The sequence below is a fragment of the Abramis brama genome, assembly GCF_963993115.1.
Source record: "Abramis brama genome assembly, chromosome: 4".
Taxonomy (NCBI): Eukaryota; Metazoa; Chordata; class Actinopteri; order Cypriniformes; family Leuciscidae; genus Abramis; species Abramis brama.
Genome location: NC_139966.1, coordinates 40,105,416 through 40,124,317, shown reverse-complemented (window position 1 = coordinate 40,124,317; position 18,902 = coordinate 40,105,416). Strand labels below are relative to the sequence as shown.

At 36.1% G+C, this 18,902-nt stretch overlaps 1 protein-coding gene across 4 annotated transcripts in view; it reads right to left on the bottom strand.

The window, feature by feature from the left end:
* Positions 1–15,668, bottom strand: part of magi2a (membrane associated guanylate kinase, WW and PDZ domain containing 2a) — a 222,753-nt gene extending 207,085 nt beyond the window's left edge. For all 4 annotated transcript variants that reach the window (XM_084112369.1, XM_084112370.1, XM_084112372.1 and 1 more), the window contains exon 1: positions 15,230–15,668. In XM_084112369.1, coding sequence (XP_083968495.1) covers positions 15,230–15,512 — 283 coding nt within the window. In that variant the 5' untranslated portion in view covers positions 15,513–15,668. The remainder of the gene's footprint in view (positions 1–15,229) is intronic.
* Between the last annotated feature and the right edge of the window lie 3,234 nt (positions 15,669–18,902).

Here is an 18,902-nt window from a genome sequence, read left to right as displayed (position 1 = left end):
AAGTTAGAAATGAGTGTGTCCCAAATCATAGTGCATTAAGAATTTGTAAGGCCAGACATTTTCTAAATGTGGACCCATGGATGCTTTTTCAGCTAATGTTGCCCACAATCTCTTTGTGCAATGGAAGAGCAGTCTGTGATGGTTTACATCCAACTTTAGTTATAATAAATTTAGCTTAATGCTAATGCTTACAGATGCAAACAAAATGTGACAAGGAAATTAAGATGCAATTACATTTAAGGTAATGAATTTAGCAAAATGATAACGCTTCCATCCAAACAATGATGAGACGGGTATCTGGTATCAGAATGCAATTATAGTTTGTAAGGAAATGAATGTAGCAAAATGCTGACACGCGCAAACAAACAAATGGTGATGAGAGCTTATGTGGTATCCAGAATTTCAGTGTTACTTACTATGAAAATACTAAAGCATTTCTATTTTTATTACACACTCAAAATATAGCAAAATGCATACCTATAGTGTGTAGTAGAAGTGTACAACTTGTAGTGCATAGTAAACAATGTGGTTCAGAAAGGTTTGGTTCAAAAGTATAAATGAAAAAAATATTTTACAAAACAATAGCAGTGGATAACTGTTACAATGTTACCAACTTCAACACCACACACACATTCCCAAACACCTGGATACATTTGTATTCACACTCACACACACACGGGCTGCCAACTAACTCGAATGACAAATGAAGGACTGATAGAGTTCACAAACAGCAGCATACCAACAGTGAATGGAGGAACGAGGTAGAGAGGTAAAAGAAGGAGAGTGATCCCCTTTCCCACGTTTCATTAGAATAACTGTGCGTTCCTTTTAAGCGAGAACAATGGCAGCCCATCGTTCATGGTAATGTATGCAGAGATAGGCTCCTCACATGGGCCAAGAGGCCTAAATATCAGTCTGTACCACAGTAGATCACAGGTCCATACTAAACCCTTACCCAACACTCATACCCTATACCATTGATTCAATGCTCATTTAGAGTTTGATTTAATTAGACAAAGCAATGGAAGAGCAGAATGTATGAGCCAGTCATGGTCTAGAATGGCATTATCGCCATTCATTCAACCAAAGTTTCAGCATTGAAACACTGACAGCACTTGTGAGGTAAGTAAGCTAAGTATTACACCACTGAAATATCATTTACCCAATAATTTCAATAAATCAGTAATAATGCAATGGTTTGACCTGAACATTAAATTCTGTACAAACAAATAAAGAATTATTCAATGCACTCTGCTGCACTTTGTATTATGTTTACAGTCTGATTCTAATTCAGAGCTCCTTCACTCAGAGACTTATTGTAGGTACAAAATCCCGACCTCCGTTCAAACCCAGACGGCCCGACCTCCAATCAGACTTGTTTTGAGTTAATCAACTTATTTAATCATGTGAGCTCTTGACAAGCAGACGCAGCGCTGGTAAACAAAGCCTCCTCAGTTCTACGCCAAGCCAACAACAGGACTCACGTACTTCAGATAATACAGTAGGCATTAATTAAAAACAAACTGACGCAGAGAGGAAGTTATAACATGTGGGAAATAGAAGGAGAGGAGGCTGGAAAGAAGAAGCTGACAGTGAGTCGAGGGGGAGACGGGCGTTTTATTTTTGAGTGGACGCATTGTGGCACATGATGGCCTATTTCTGAAAGACTTTGTGAGCTCAGCTGAGGAAAGCTGTACTCCCTTAACATCTAATTACTGAACACTTTTTTTAAAGACGCCCTAAACACATGCACACACTGTTATAAACCTTGGTTTAAAGCCAAGAAATAAACCTGTTAACAAAAACTCCAATGACACCACAGAAGAAAACTGTACTGATTTAGATGTCATTCTTAGTTATGGTGCATTTAAGTACTTTAATGAACCCCCCTTAAAGGGACACGGGGATGAAAAAAAAAAAAGAGATTGGATGAAAGATTATATTTCAAAGCTTTTTGTGTTTGCTTGAAAAACCTTTTGAGAGGATGTGAAAAGTTTTGTGAACAAATGCAACGTTTCTTGGGAACACAATAATAGAATGGTATTATCGTTGCACTAATCAACACAGAGAAGATCTCTATTTAAACAACAGGCACACTAGAGTTCAATAGTGGCCTAAAGAGATTGATGTGGTGTACAATTTGAGTCCATTGATCATCGAATGATTTTCACAAACTAAAACTTTAAGAGCAACTCTTAACTCTTAAACTCTTAAAGTTTCAGCATTGAAACATTGACAGTAAAATGCCTTTCCTTTAAATAAGGAAAAAGAATGGGATGAAGTAGTTGAGCTTTTTAGAGAAAGACCTGAGCTGACCAGACTCTCTACCTTGTGAGTTCAGGTTCTTTCTGGTGATGTCAGAGGTAAAGCTGTTTTTAGATGTTCTGCGTTGGCAGGCCATGCTGACCACAAAGAGCTTGGTGCCATAATGCTAAAATGATGGAATTACTGTGAGAGAGTTGAAAGTACAGCATGCCTTGTTATTTTCTCAACAAAAGAAGCTGCAGAACTTCTTATTCAATTGAAGATGAATCTCAATAAGTTGCACGGCAACAAGAGGTGGGAAGATTTTGATAAAAGACGTCTTCACCGTGAAAGGTTGTGATTCATAGAAATGACATCAGAAAACCATGTGCCTGAAGCTAAATTTGAGCAGATACTATTGATTTCTACTTGAACCTTTTGGAAGAATTAAATTGTTCTCATTTTTAATATCTTAAATCTTGAGAGCAAGTTGGCAAACATTTTTAATTCCAGCAACAGTAACAATTAGGCTTGTCACATCCGCCGAGTTATTAATCATAACCATGCACATGTAGAACAAATCTAATCTAAATCACTGTTTTTTTTCCCCCTCGAACCTTGAGAATGTAAGCGCTGAATATAGCTATTGTACTCATTCTCATTAGGAAAAGAAATTCTTAATTGTATAAAACATTCATTACATAGTGTGTAAATATGTCACAGAACCAGAATGTTTCACTGAAATAAATCTTAATTGTATATGAAACTTGGAGTGCATGAAAGGACTTTGTCCTTGGCCTTCTGCAATAACAGTTCAAATGAAAGAGTTAGAAAAAGATCCCCTGACACACACACACACAAGTTTGTATTGATTGTGTTCATTCTTTTTCCAGTGAGTCATCAAAGTATTTTCTCTGGCCGTTTATCGCTTTATTTCTGACAGTTGGAAGCAAATACAAGCACACAAACAAATAGAGAAAGCCGAACATTCATTTTATGTTATGACCAATAAACAAAAAATGCTCCAAGTGAATTTAGGCATCATGACATAATATGCAGTAAGAAAAAATGGATATTCATTGTTATATTTGCTAAACATTGAAGTATTTTTTTTAAAATATGAACTTTAGTCAGCTTTAGTTAACGGCAAATGTAATCTAAATGTATAGAGGAAATTAGCATGCACAATTAAATATCCAATATCAGCCAATTAATGTCTAATACATGTCTAATAACAGAAAATAGCCAATATGGCATTGAAATATTGTGCATACCTATATATAATGTGTACACTAGGGGTGTAATGATATCCTCATGTCACGATTCGATTCATATCACTGAACTCACGATAAGATATTATTGCGATGCTCAAAGACATATGATAAAAGGTTAACAAAAAATTAACTGTTGATTAAAATGCTAAATTTGGTATTACATTGGGTGCTGGTAACCCAAAGCACAGGACAATAGTGACACCAGAATAAACATATTCATGATTCTGAAGCTGAAAACTGAATTATTTTAGATGAATATGCTTGCACTCTGTCACTGACTAGATATATTTAACAAAATCTAGGCCACTTTTTACTGGTAACATGACATATGGCATTATCAGGACCCACAAATATTCCCCCATTGCATTATTATATATTCAACATAGTAGTTTAATGTAGTATTGACACTAAAACTCTGTAAACTTGAATTTTTTCATGCACTGTAATTTTCATTTTGGGTGAACTATACACAATACATATTGTCACTATCCACGATACATATTGTTGCATTTATGTATATTGTGATATATTGTGACATGATATATTGTTACACCCCTAGTGTATATACTCACTCATGTCGTATATTGTAAAATATAGGTCTTTTTCAATGCATACTGCATAGTAGGCAGTCAAGTACGCTATAATTCTAAACAAAGCCTTCATCTTCACTGTAGGCAATGAAAATCATGTTTCCCAAGACACTTCTGTCATGGTTTTGCTCCATCATTAGCCTTAGTAAGACGCCAAACTGTTATGTACTGAAAGCACTCTTGTGGGAGGAAGAGTCACACTTTCATTGAGAGTCTTAGAAATTAATTAGTTTCGATCTTACAAGCTTTAGGAATAGCAAATTAAAGTGGAGGACTGCCAACTCCTTGAGTAACAGCCTCATGAGGAAATATGAATCATCAACCACAAATACAACTGTACAATCGCTTTCCTCAACAAAAATGCCTCAGAAGACATCTTCACTCAAAATGATCCCTCTCTCTCTACAGCGCTGCTCATCACTGATATCCATCAACCTGAGACACAATAGATATGATGTCTGACTCAGACATGTCTCTCATAGAACTGAGATCAGATCTCTTGGCTAGCAAACTATTTTCTTCATGCCCATCACAGCAATGGACATGACGAGAGATGGACACTTGGATATGTAAAAAAAAATTTAAGTTCCACTCAAACTGAACTGTCCCAACACAAGTAATGCAAATATCTTTCTCTGCAGGTGATTTAATTTAAAGTGAAATAAAATCGACCCAAATGTTCCTGCTAATCGGATATATTCAGACCGATGAATCATGCGTCCTTGAGCAAGGGTATGTGAACAAGCAGACAGCCATGAAGGAGTGATAAATTGACATGGCTGTAAGGAAGCAATGGAGCCACACACACACACACACACACACACACACACACTGCTGTAGGGCACATTGTCTAGACTGATCGATCTATCTATCTATCTATCTATCTATCTATCTATCTATCTATCTATCTATCTATCTATCTACCCATCTATCTATCCATCCATCCATCCATCTGTCTATCTACCCACCCATCCATCTACTCATCCGTCTGTCTATCTACCCACCCATCCATCTACTCATCCGTCCAACCATCCATCCAACCAACCAACCAACCAACCAACCAACCAACCAACCAACCAACCATCCATCTGTCTGTCTGTCTATCTACCCACCCACCCATCTACCCACCCATCCAACAATCCATCCATCCATCCATCCATCCATCCATCCATCCATCCATCCATCTATCTACCCACCCATCCATCTACCCACCCACCCATCTACCCACCCATCCACCCATCTACCCACCCATCCAACAATCCATCCATCCATCCATCCATCCATCATATAAGTGCAAGTAACAACTTCATACGCTTTCACTCTGTATGATGCCAAAAAGGTAACTCAAGTCTTTTTAAAACAAGTGTCAGTGCTATCCTCTGGCAGAAAATCTTCTTGATTTGTTGGCCCACTCAGACACGCTTTTACTGGATTGGCCCTTATTCACTTATGATTCACTCTTACACGAATACTACAGCAGCCACAGACAAATTATAGGTAAATCCAATAAGCCACTGAGAAACCACCCAAAGCTCTCATACAATACAAAGTGATTTAAACAGGATATTTGGTTAAGACAAATACTATTGGATGGATTGATCCTGGGTGAGATTAAATGTTGTTAGATATGTGCTCCATTAAATAGAAACTATGGAGGACTAAGAGTGGCAAAAAAACAACAACTGGAAATTATTATTCATTTATTCATTAAAACACACACAAAAACATATAAATCAATCCTAAAATAGCTTTAAAATGTAGTTTAATTGAATGATAAAATTGCATTTAATTTATCCATTTGCCAAGCATGTGTTAAATATCAGTGGTAAAACATTTTTGACTTAAAGGGTCCCTGCCATTGATCACAATATTGTTCAACATATGTAGGCTGAAATATTCCCTGTAATTCCGCTGAAAAAGCTGCTTGTTTCTAACTTTTTTTATATTACAGTTTTTGGCTCAATTGTCCAATGAGATTTTGTTTTCTCTCAAAACAATAAGTTCAGATCTATGAACAATTAGTTCTTGTTCACATCAGATTTGAATTTCATATTGATTTAAGCAAATCATGTGAGTTTTGGAACATGTCTGCAAAAGAGTAATTGCAATAGTTTGCAATTTGCACAATAACTAAATGCACACGGCTTGTTGATCAAAACTGAAGAGCTGATTCTCAGTGAAATTGTCAAACTCTTTACAACATCTAAACCTTCTTTCATTGTGTGAGCCATCACGTATTGATCCATTCAAATTCTGTCAGACAAACATGTATATTCCATAAATATCTGACATGCAATGTTTGTAATGTCTACTAAGTTGGCAAATGCCCTGCCATTGTAATGAAATAGGAATCACAATCGTACTAATCAACCAATCAAGTTTGGAAGAATATACAGTATATGGAATTTGCCCAGATACAATCAAAACCTTTTTTGAACATAGAGGAACGTCATACAACCCAAAACAGCAGCAGCTACAGCGGTACTATATACATTTTTGTATTTACTGTACATTTATTATTTAGACATGTGTTATGCAAAACATGACATTTGTATATAACAAATGGTGTAAAAACAGCTAAACATTTTGACCAATGTGGCTCACATGATGACAAAAAAACATTTTGTTTTGGTGGCATTGTCCAATTTATTGACATATTAACTAGGTTTTGAAGCATGAATTAAATGTTTTGGGTGAGCAACTACATTTTGCAGCCATGCGATAGAGTTCTGATTTTCCAGCAAACAGTTGTGACAGTTGCACTTACAGTTCAGAGAATTTTAAGACGGAGAACAAAACTGAGAACAGAAACTAAGAGTATTGATATTAAAGGTGCAGTAAACAATTTCTGAGAAATTATGTTGAAAGTGAATCGGACCCGAGCGCCACAACACATTTGTAGCCAATCAGCAGTAGGGGGCGTGTCCACTCATGATGGGGGAGGAGAGAGAGTGAGCAAGAGGGAGATCTGAGTGGCTGAGAGACATTACAAAAGAGAAAAGCTCAGGGGAATATCACTGGAAAAAAGTTTAAATTATGAGATAAAAATTCATAATTATGTCAGAATCTTTGTCGTATTTATGACATTTTCTCTCATAATTTCTCTCATATTTTCTCTAGTAATCTCATTATGACTAGTATCTCACTCATTCGAAAATCACGCTTTAGTAAATCACACTTATAACATAAAATGTCATAAATTTGTATTTTTTATTTATTAAATTGATCATTGACACCTATTATTTCCATCGCTAAAATATTTTTTGCCTAGATACTGAGTAAAAAACTTGATTACAAAACATTACATGATTAGTATTATTAAATACTATATTAATCAAGCATAGCGTTAGTTCTGGCAGGTCACGTTAGTCAAGCTCGCATCAGCTGACTCTCAGCTGATCCACATCTACCAATAGGAATACGACGCCTATCACCGTATACATATATAAGCTCCTTCAGTATTATCAGCAGCTATTGCGTTTCTCAGGAGCTAATTCCCTCCTCCATCCCAAGCTCCTCCTCTCGCCCAGTCAGGATTGGCATTCTGATTCCCCTTGAATCATTCATGTTGGTTCTGTTCTGTTTACCCCAAGGGGGGTTATTGCTGCTCTCCCCCATGCTAGGCTGCATGGATGCGCAGGGAGTTCTCGTCCAGAACGGAACCATACCGCCAATCCAAACTGTATGCTAATTGTCAATCGTATTTGGCGGTAGTGGTCCTGACAGAATTATGGATTGGTACTTGACACAACAAAATATTAATCTGTCCTAGAAATTCCTCTAAAATGGAATATATGAATATATATTCAATATGCTGATTTTTAATAATATTTGCATTTACATGTCTGGGTTTTGTTTGTTATCAGCTTGAGATACCTTCAGTGGAGACCACTGGATCGCTATTTCTAATTTCCAGTGGTTTTTAATAATATTTCACCAGTAACACATAAAAATTAACTGAGAAAAAGATAAGTAAATCCTATTGCTCAATAGCCCTAGAGCAACACTCATTCGTCATTAAAAGGGGCAACGCAATAGCCGTCCTTCAGGCCATGGAATTACATACAGTAGCTCCTCAAGTGCGTTCTGCTCTGAAATGTCATATATAACCTATGATCATGTATTAGATATAGAACAGATCAAGAGTGTGTAAGAGAAAAAAGCGGGGAAGAAAAAAAGTGGGCTCACAGCTGCTACATTTAAAAACACCACAGCTGGTTCCCTTGAGAGAACTTCCCACTTGAACGAAAGTGAAAGACTAAGAGATGAAGACAGGGAGGAGGTGTTAAAGAGTAATGACTCTCCATTAACACAAACTCCGTCCCCTCTCATGGGTGTTGCACCATGCAGACTGACAATAACTAAAGTGCTGAGGGCGGAAGACGGTTCCAGATCGCCAGAGGTCCAGTATTCCTGACCACTGCAGGATTTCTGGATGACTGCATGCACATCATTACTACACAAGCACCAGGGTGCCATGCAAACACCTGGGAGACAGAACCCACATAGACATATGACAAGACGACTCAAGATTCATGGGCAGGCTGCTATAGAGATCGAGACTATGAATGAGATGCATTAATACATTTTCACTTGTCTAGACGGGGTGGAAACCATTCCTGCCTTTCCTGAGGCTAGAGTCTGCTCAATTCCCAGAGATATATCATACACTGTAGTTGGTCCTGCGCTCCCATAAACAAACACTGACTTTATAATTTCTGAAGAAATTGTCCCCAAGGGGCAATTAACGAGGCCACGTAGACAATATACATAAAAATATCATACATTAAATAAATAGCACAATGTGCACGGAATACATATTAATTATAATCTACAAGTGGATACCTAAAAAACAAGTCCATACCATATATAAGAATGATTAAATAATATATATATATATATATATATATATACTGTATATATAACTGTGTACAATTTTTTTAAAAATTAAAGTCACGGCATGGTAAACAAGGGGGCCAGAGATGGTTGAGAATTTAAAAGCTGCACCAATTTTGGAACAAGGGTTGTCCTACAGCATGGACAACGACACCATCGCTCTGAAGGAAGCCACTCAAAAACAGAGAACATGACATGTGAAGTGTCTCGTAAAATCCTTCCAGCCAACCTCAACGTTTGCTGTTCACTTATAATAGAAAGAGCCCTAATAGGGAGTCCACTAATTTTTGAGCAGACTTTAACCGTGCGCTCCAGACTATTTCTATTCTGGAGGCTAATAGAATGAAACCAGCAGACGATAGAGAATGTAATGAGTGTTCAGTGTGTTCTGGGTCATTTCTAGGTGGTTGCTAACCTGCTCAAATCCAAATATATTACTCAGGTAGCTGCTTCAATGCGAGTTTATAGGACTATTGCCCATTTTTATAGTTCATCAGTTTAAAATCAATTCTAAACTCTAAACAAATAAAGGTTCCAAGAGGGGTTTTCGCAGTGATGCCATAGAAGAACTTTACATAACTTAACATAAATAGTCATTATTATGACAAAGATAATTATGATATAATTCATAGTTACAAAACATCATGTCATTATTATGGCAAAACATTTGACTTTTTATGTCATAATTATGACTTTTTATCACATAATTTCAACTTAATGTCATTATGACTTATTATCTCATAATTTCAACTTTATCTCATTATGACTTAGTATCTCATGATTTCAACTGTCATAATTATGAATTTTAGTTGAAATTATGAGATAAAAAGTAACAATTATGACAAAACATTTGACTTTTTAATCTTATTATGACTTAGTACCTCATGATTTCAACTTTGTCATAATTACAACTTTTAACTCATAATTTCAACTTTATCTCATATGACTTTATCTCATAATTTCAACATTGTCATAATTATGACTTTTTAGTTGAAGTTATGAGATAAATAGTCATAACCATGACAAAACATTTGTCTTTTTAATCTTATTATGAAAAACATAATTTTGACAGTTTATAATAAATAGTCATAATTATGAAAATACATTTTTGTCAAGACATGTCATAATTTAAACGTTTTTATCTCATGACTTAGTATCTCATAATTCTCTAAATATAACATCTTGAAAATCATTATGACATAAAGTCATAATTATCATTTAGTATCTCAGAATTTGTGAATATCTTCATAACTATGAATTTTCATGTAAAAATTACGATTTAACAAAGCAAATTCTGACACAATTACACTGACCTACAATGACTCAATTTCTCATAACTCACAGAAGACACTTTTCACCACCTACTGATTTAACAATGTAAGTGTAACCTGCAGAAAGGTCAAGTAAACCTTTTTAGTAAACAAATTCAAATAATCAAGTCACAACTAGTTTCCAGTCCAGTCACTTAAAGTAACAACACACCTATTTTTAAAAAAGCCACACTATTTAAACTACCCTTCATGTACATAGCACAAAGGGTGCAAGATGAGCCATAGTCTTTTTATTTTTATTTAGCCTGGTGAAACAGATCTAAACTCATGTCAAACTTCCTAGGTTTATAGATGCCACAACCACGCTAGTATGATCTCATGCTTTCCGGTTGCTGTGGTGCTGGCTCCATCACAAGGCTTTTTCTATCTTAAATAACGCTTTCTAGTTAAGGTTGCCAACCCCCATGAGCTGAGTACCAGAAAATGTGTACTTGCTATCTATGCGATGTCACATCCCAGTTATACAGACCTCTTGGTGTGGTTTAAACTAGCATGTGGCCTACTGCTGGCCCTAAACGGTTTATGATTGGTAGGTCAAGCAGTGGGTGAAGAGAGGAACATCAAACACAGAGTCCAGGGTTAACAAATACAGGAAACAGGAGAGAAAATGACCAGAAGCGTTGCGCATTAACACATCAATTCAGTGGCATGATTATAATTACATCTTCTAATCTGAAATTAGATTTACAATTATAACTGGCGGCTGAGAGATGATCATTTATGTCGACCTCATATCATTCTACCCAAGGGGATGAATGAAGCATAAATACAATAACGTGCAGTGCCATAATTATGATATTGTAACAAAACTACATTTAAAGGTCGCCTTGCAGCATTTCAAAGTAATACGAAAAATGATTTCGCCAAACGGTCTCGCTGATAACTTAAAACCCAGACATCAAAAAGTTGGCCAGGTCATCCCAGGAGGCTGTGTAAATGTGTGTGTCTGTGTGTGTTTCACAACCTGTTATTTCACAGATGAATGCTACAGACATCTCATCTTAGGGTACTTACCTAGGCATCTGACCACATCGACCACAGTTTTGTGTCTGCCCTACTACTGTGTCCAATGAATATCAAGTAGGCCCGCTACTACTGCACTTGAGAAAGAAAAATATTACATGAAACGCTTCAACAAAAATTCTAACTTTTTATCTACCAGTATGAAATCATAGATACGATCTATAGCACACAAACAAACAAACACACACACCTCTCTCTCTCTCTTAAATTTTTTTAACTCGATTAATCACGTTTTTTTCCTTCTGTGATTAATCATGATTAATCGTGATTAAAAACACAAGTTTTTATAACAACTTTTAATTTAAGTGAACTTAAAACAATCCTCACATAAATCCATAGTAAATGACATATTTTTACCTGTGGCCATAGCTGTCTAACAGGTAGGAATATACAGAAATGGAATAGAGTTATCAAACAGTCTGCACTGCATAAATTATAAATTAAATATAGATTAATCCTTATTAAAGCTACAAAAGTTATTCAGTCAAGAGCAGTGGGTAATTTTCTCTGTTACCTTTGTTCTTTGATTAACATTAACAACAGAGAGAATTAGTGGCTGCTGTGACTTTAAGATCTGCCGCTGCTGCACATGACGTGAAACTCACACGCGTCCCATTTTCTCACACATATATTTAGCCACTGTGTGTGTATATATATATATATATATATATATATATATATATATATATATATATATTAAGTCATGAAACTCTAGAGGCCGCAGGCTGATACAGGTAGGCCCTTTACATACAATCTACAAGCAATCGCATCATGACCACATGGCACAAGCTGATTGGCCTGATTCTGCAGCCAATGAAATTGCTTGCTCAGCATTTAAATAGTCTGGTTCAGTGTTTGCTGTAGGCTAGTCCTACAGTGCACTATCAGAGTTTCCCTGAAACCCTCCACCTCCCCAGCTCCACCTGCCTAGATCTGCTACGGGATTTATCTATGTCAATTTATGCAGCAGCAGCAACATATCTTACATAGTATGCTTGCAGCAGCATGTCTGTGTATCTAATGGCAGTAGCAAATCCATACTTGCTCTGCAGCAGCAGAAATAATCAACAGCAGAAGCAACAGCAGCGTAACAGATATAGTCCACCAAGACCAAATACATTCGCATTGCCTTATCCATTACAATGCCAATCTCTCCGAGAGCTGTCATGATTTAAACAAATATATACTTTTTTTTTTAAACCAATGTCTTTCAACTACTAAATACAAGTCAAATAGGTGTCAAATAAAATAAAAAAATAAAAAAGTGAAAGGCATAATTTAGAAACATAAAAGCACTGAATTACAAAAGTGCTACTTCCCACTATGAGGCCAAGCGGTCTGGATATTTTTAAGGTTTTGTATAAAGTGTGTTTGTTTTTTGCTGTACAAATGATACAGCACATCCTTGACCCTCTGTAAAGCTGAACAAGCATTTCTCTGTTGAGGGCAAAGGGGGAGGTGACGGTTGGCGAATTAAAATATGCGACTTGAAATTGAGTGCTGTAACTGAAAGTGCTTCATATAAGTTATTGATCTCTTGATTTTATTGTGCCTACAGCAATATTCAAGGGTCATGGCAATGAAATAAGGTAGCCAAGTCCAATGTATCCTCTCTTTGAAATGTAGGGCCTCTAACTTTGATCTCAATGTTCAACGATAATCATCCAAAGCCAAAACTTCACAACAGAAGATTTTGGTGATGACAAGAGCAGTGGGATGCTTATAAAATACAGGCATCTAATCATGTATTTAGGATGGGTGTGGGTGGGTGGGTGTCATTATGGAAGCCTGTTTTCACCTAAGTTGAGTAAAAATATGATTCTGTAAATCACAATAATGAGAATTTTATTCTAATAATCTAAAAATCGAATAATTATGACTTACACTTAGTAACAATGACAACATATCATAATGAGAAACTTTCTCATATTAATAACTTAGTTTCTCATTATTATGAGATGTTAAATGGTAAATGGACTGCATTTTTGTATAGTGCTTTCAACAGACCCATGGCCACCAAAGCGCTTTACATATTGCCTCACATTCACCCATTCATTCACTAATTCATACACCGACGATGTTAAGTCGTTGTTGTGAGGTTTATCATTATTATTGCTTACATAATCATATTTTTACTCAACTGAGGCAGAAACAGGCTTCCATAGTAAATTTCAGGGGAAAGATTCTATTATACTGTAACCGTCTCATTCTGCTTTCTAATATTCTCATTATTTTTAGATAAGTCATTATTATGAGAACGTTTCTCATTAAGAGCTGTTAAATCATTAATACAAGAAAGTTTATTTTTGTTATGAGATGTTAACTCATTATTATGAGAAAGTTTCTCATTATGAGACGTTAAGACATTATAGAACTTTTCTGAAAATAATAAGATGTAAAGTCATATTTATGAGAAAGGTTCTCATTATTATTATATACGAGGAAGTTTTTTTTTTTGTTATTATGAACTATATAGAATTATATATTTTACTCAACTAAGGCAATAACCGTCTCCACAGAAGTCCACAGAAAAAGTCATATTTACCAAATTCTACATTATTACCGTTTCGCTCTGCTTTCTAACAATACATACTGGTTGTAAATCAGGGGATTAATCTTAGTATTTTTGTTGTTACTGATTAAAACTAATATTTCAAGTTTAACATTAAGAACAACAAATAGCCTACTATATTTCAGGAAGGGATCCCTTACGTGGGATTGTCCTACTTGAGGGTTCATCCTTGAATCAAATATTTCTAAACCCCTGCTCTAGAAGATATTTACTGAAGGTGGGTTTTAAAATGCAAAATCTATGTCAAAGGAAGATATGCCACACACACACACACACACACACACACACACATGCTAAACCAGTAATCTTAAAGAAGCTAGAAAGCTTACAATTATGGGTCTGTTACTAAACAGAAAGGACAAGGCACTTTGTTTAACTAAACTGGCATCATTCATGACAGTGTGATTGTGAGGTTCAGATACAGGCCTTTTGGGGAAATAGTTATGTCATGATGTATTTCAGAACCGTGGCACACCCACAATGCCCAGATTACAGCCTGATGATAACACAAACTAAACTGAAGGATAACGGAAAGATAAACCTTCAGTGTCAACAAAAAAAGCACAATTTAGGTAAATGTAGCAAGCAGTTTACAAACATTTAATAGAATATACAGCAGCACGATGACGTTGTAAAAGTGAAGATGACGTAACATCATAACCAGGACGCGCTACTGTAGCGATGGACACAAAATAAAAAAACTAAGATTCCTAAAATATTATGAAGTAATATTTAAAGAAAATCCATTTATTTAGAAGCTATTCTTGTGTATGTTATTGTATTAATACAACTGCAGTGTCTGTCCTTGTCCTGTCGTTTAGCAACTTGTGAATTGATCATATTTTTATATAACTTTTAGATGTTTTTTTTAAATATTATTTATTACTATTGTAACTTTTCTCAATTTGTTGTAAGATGTGTGAGGATGTGTGCCAATTATGTAGAAATTATGTTTTATTTTATTTTGTGTGTATCTGTATGTATTTCCTTGGCAATGTTCTTATGTTATTGTTATTCGAGCATTAAAAAATATAAATAAAATGTGGCGATGGACACGCCCCCCTTTCCAGAAACACCAACGTGCTTCTATAGCAACAAACTAACAACTTTCACACGCGAGTCCGAGCAGTTGTGAAACTTTAAACAACACTAGTACTTTCTTCTTATGTTACAATGATAGATAGATAGATAGATAGATAGATAGATAGATAGATAGATAGATAGATAGATAGATAGATAGATAGATAGATAGATAGATAGATAGATAGATAGATAGATAGATAATGAAGTTAAACTAACCTGGCTTGACACACTTCAGCCGGACAGGGTCTTTGCAGTGCTTGACCACAGCCCACACATCCCTGATGGTAAGTCCGGCCACTGGAGTATCATTAACCTCCAGAAGTAAATCGTCCTGGTGCAGTTTGCCCCTGTCCGGTTTCACCTCTCCAATAACGGGGAACTGTCCATTCTCCGCGCCTCCCTGCAGCTTGAACCCAAGATCACCACTCAAACCCCTGGACAACACAATCTCGCGTACTCTGTTAGTCCAGTGACTTTTCTTCTTCAGGCTTTTGGACATGTTTGGAGTTGTTAATGTGACCGCAGAGCAGCCATGAAAGTGTGTAATCCGTCCAGTCAGCTCACTAAAGTTGCACGATCAGTGTCTGTGGATGGGAAGAGTCTCCATATCAGCAGCAGATCCACAGCAGCCTCTTAAAACTGCTCCACTCACTGTAACAGTGATGTCCGATTCGCGAATGAGCCGTTCTTTTGAACCGGTTCTTTTTGATGATTCGTCCGAACCAAATCGCGAAGCGTTTGTGAATCACTTTGTGTTTACAGTAGGCTACACACAGTAAAAATTGTAAGGTAAGTGACATGATAGAAGCGTAACTTACGCAAATTCTGACACAAGTGAAGTAACGTAAACGAAAACACATTGAATTGACTTTATAATTTCATTGAACACGCACAAAAATAATAAGCAAAATGCTGCATGCTTCATACATAAATTGCTAGAATTATTCGGTAAATTGTTTCTAAACAACTTTTCTAAACAGACACGCTCTGACACGTTCGACACTTCGACGGATTTTCTGCGAACAATATTAGGCGACAAATCAAATGAATTAGTGAGTCTAGTCATTGAAACGAACCGTCCGCTCGAATCGATTCGCTTACACGAATCGGACTTCATAACGCTGCACTGTAACTCCAAACTGCTCGGGAAACTGAGCCGGATGTGATGTGAGAAGGAGGAGAGAAGAGACGCTTCCCGCTAGAGAAGTGGAAAGAAAAGAAAAGAAAAGAAAAGAAAGAAGAGAGAAAGAAAGTAACGGAACTATAATCATATCGTCAGCCCTGACTCCGGAGCGATTTTTCCATTAACGACTGCCGTGCCGCCTCCTGGAGAAAATGCAAAATGAAACTCAGTTTGGGAGAAAGTTATAGCCTACAATTATTTTCTGCAGATGTAGACTGCTGTAGTCAGAGGGATCACAGTTTTTTTTAGATAGGAGGCACTTAACTTTGATAAACTAGGCTAAGTGATTAACGCAGTAGAAATATTAATATGACATAGGCTATGAATCAAAGTTTCATTACATTTATATTTATTTTAATAGCAATTTGGTCTGTTTTCAATTAGCCTATACAATTAATGTTTATTTTATGTTATTAAAATTAATTTAAACTGTGCCATAAAGAATCCTATAATAATTTGTAATTATTAAGCCTATTGTAAAAAATTAGATAGTGCGACTCACCAAATCACGTTTAGTTCAAATAAAAATGAAAATTGTGTCCTCATGTACTCTCATATCCTTTTCTTTCCTGCGTGGAATACAAAATTATACATTTAATAGAACGTTTAGCAGAAAATTTAGTATCACTGTGAAAAACTGTAATCCTGCATATATTAAATTGTATGTCATTGCATACACAGTTAGTGAGTGACAGTTATAACAGTATTGTTTTCCATATTGTATTGCGTGTTGTTGTTTTTTTTCCCACTTTTTTTCACACACAAAATTAAGAAAAAGATATCATGCCATGGCAGTATATCTATTTTAATATTGTGCTCTTGTGCAGTGCAGTCCTAGAGGACCAGGTTAGTTACAGAGCAACGCAGCATCATTTTATGATCAAATGATGTTGAAACCAAGCCAAATGAGCTAAGTTATCATTTGTTTTCTCATAATCCATCATCACACAAAACACATGCTTTCAAGTCAGCACTTCATCTTCCAAGACAGTTCCCCTGAGTTGCTTTAGAAATATTATTATGAGACATTTAACTCCATGCTGGGAATACTTATCTCTTAAACAGCCAACTAAGACTGCTTATTTCACTGATCTCTGCATGTATAATACTCTCTTCTCAGACTTTATTTTCTAAATAACAGAATTCATGCTGAAACTGAACCATGGCGAACGCGTGCAGTCTAAATGTTTCCGTTTTGCTGAGAGGAATACATGTTTTAGGTGATGTTTAGGGAAAATAACAAGGGCCAGTGCTGTGACCTTTGCTCTCTGAGACAGAGGAGCAGCTCTCTGCATTCCACAGATGGGAGTATCTGAGCGATGAGTGAGAGTGGGAGACAAACAGACAGCGAGCGGGAGAAGGCGAGAAAGAGGAGGGCGTTTTGACAAGGCAAGAAGAATTGTTTGGCTGGAGGTTTTAAACACGTTTAGGAATTCCCTGAGCATGGCAAAAGGATATTGAGGAGTTGGTGCTTTTTAATTGGATGCTACATCCAGTCAAGTGTTCAGACACATAAAAGACACATAAGCAGTTTAGCCGATCACACGAGTAAGAGGCCATTCACATTGTTTTGTCTTTAAAAACGCCAAGATGCAGGGCAGTGGAATGAAAAAAAGAGACTTTTTTTTTTATAAATGATTTTTACCTCGGTTTGCAGTCTGGAGGAGTCAACGCTTGTCCATCAGGGCACAAACTGATTTTTTTTAGCTTCAGACTACACTGTAAACCCGAATAAGTTGGTAAAACTCAAAAAATTTAAGCCAATCAGTTGCCTCTAGTTTTAAATTTGAAAAGAAATAATTTCATAAAACTCAAAACAATGAAACAGTTCAGTTTACTTAAAATATATCAGTTATGTGAACTTGAAAGAAAAAGAAAGTGCCAAATACTCATAAAAGTTAATTTGACTGAACTAATTAGTTTAATTTAAGTTTGTCCTACTCGAACCAATTAATTATTTTACATTGTATGATCCCATCTATTTGGAGGATATCAAACATATTTGATATTTTGAACAGATTTTAGAATACATACGGTTTTCAGTTGTTGTGTCTCTTAGCATGTTTCTACATTAGTTTGTTGTGTTCGGAGCTACTTGAAAGTCCAGTGGTATGTGATCCTCATTCATTTATTGTATGATGCTTTCTCTGTAACCATTTATGAAGTGCATGATGTCTGGTGTTTTAAATCTGTTTAGATTTTAAAATTGTGTATTGTATTCAAGCGCTGTGTTTCAGAATGCCACACATGTGTGAGATGAGTTTTTGAAAATATTTACCAATTAAGTCAAAGCAGGATTGCCCCATGTGTGCCTCCAAACAACACTCAGTAGTTGTGTTTGGTATTTGAATGAATCACTGCTTTTGAATGAATCAGATGAGTGATTAATTCAATGACTTACTCATATTACATTTGTTGGCCCCAGCAGAAAGGCTATGTTCACAGTGTTAAGGGGCAGTCACACTACACTTTTCGTTTCAGTGACTTCCATACATACACATGCGAAAGCGGGAGACAGGAAACGCAAGCGGATGCATGCGAATTAAGCTAATTTCCACAGTTCAAGTTTGGTGAACTCTTTCCTCCGAATTTGTATATCTTGAAGACGTGTAACCAATAGAAGATTGATACTTCATGGCGTGACCCATTAGCTGAATTAAAAGAACGCAAACTTTAAATTTGCTGGATGGCAGTATTGCAATAAAG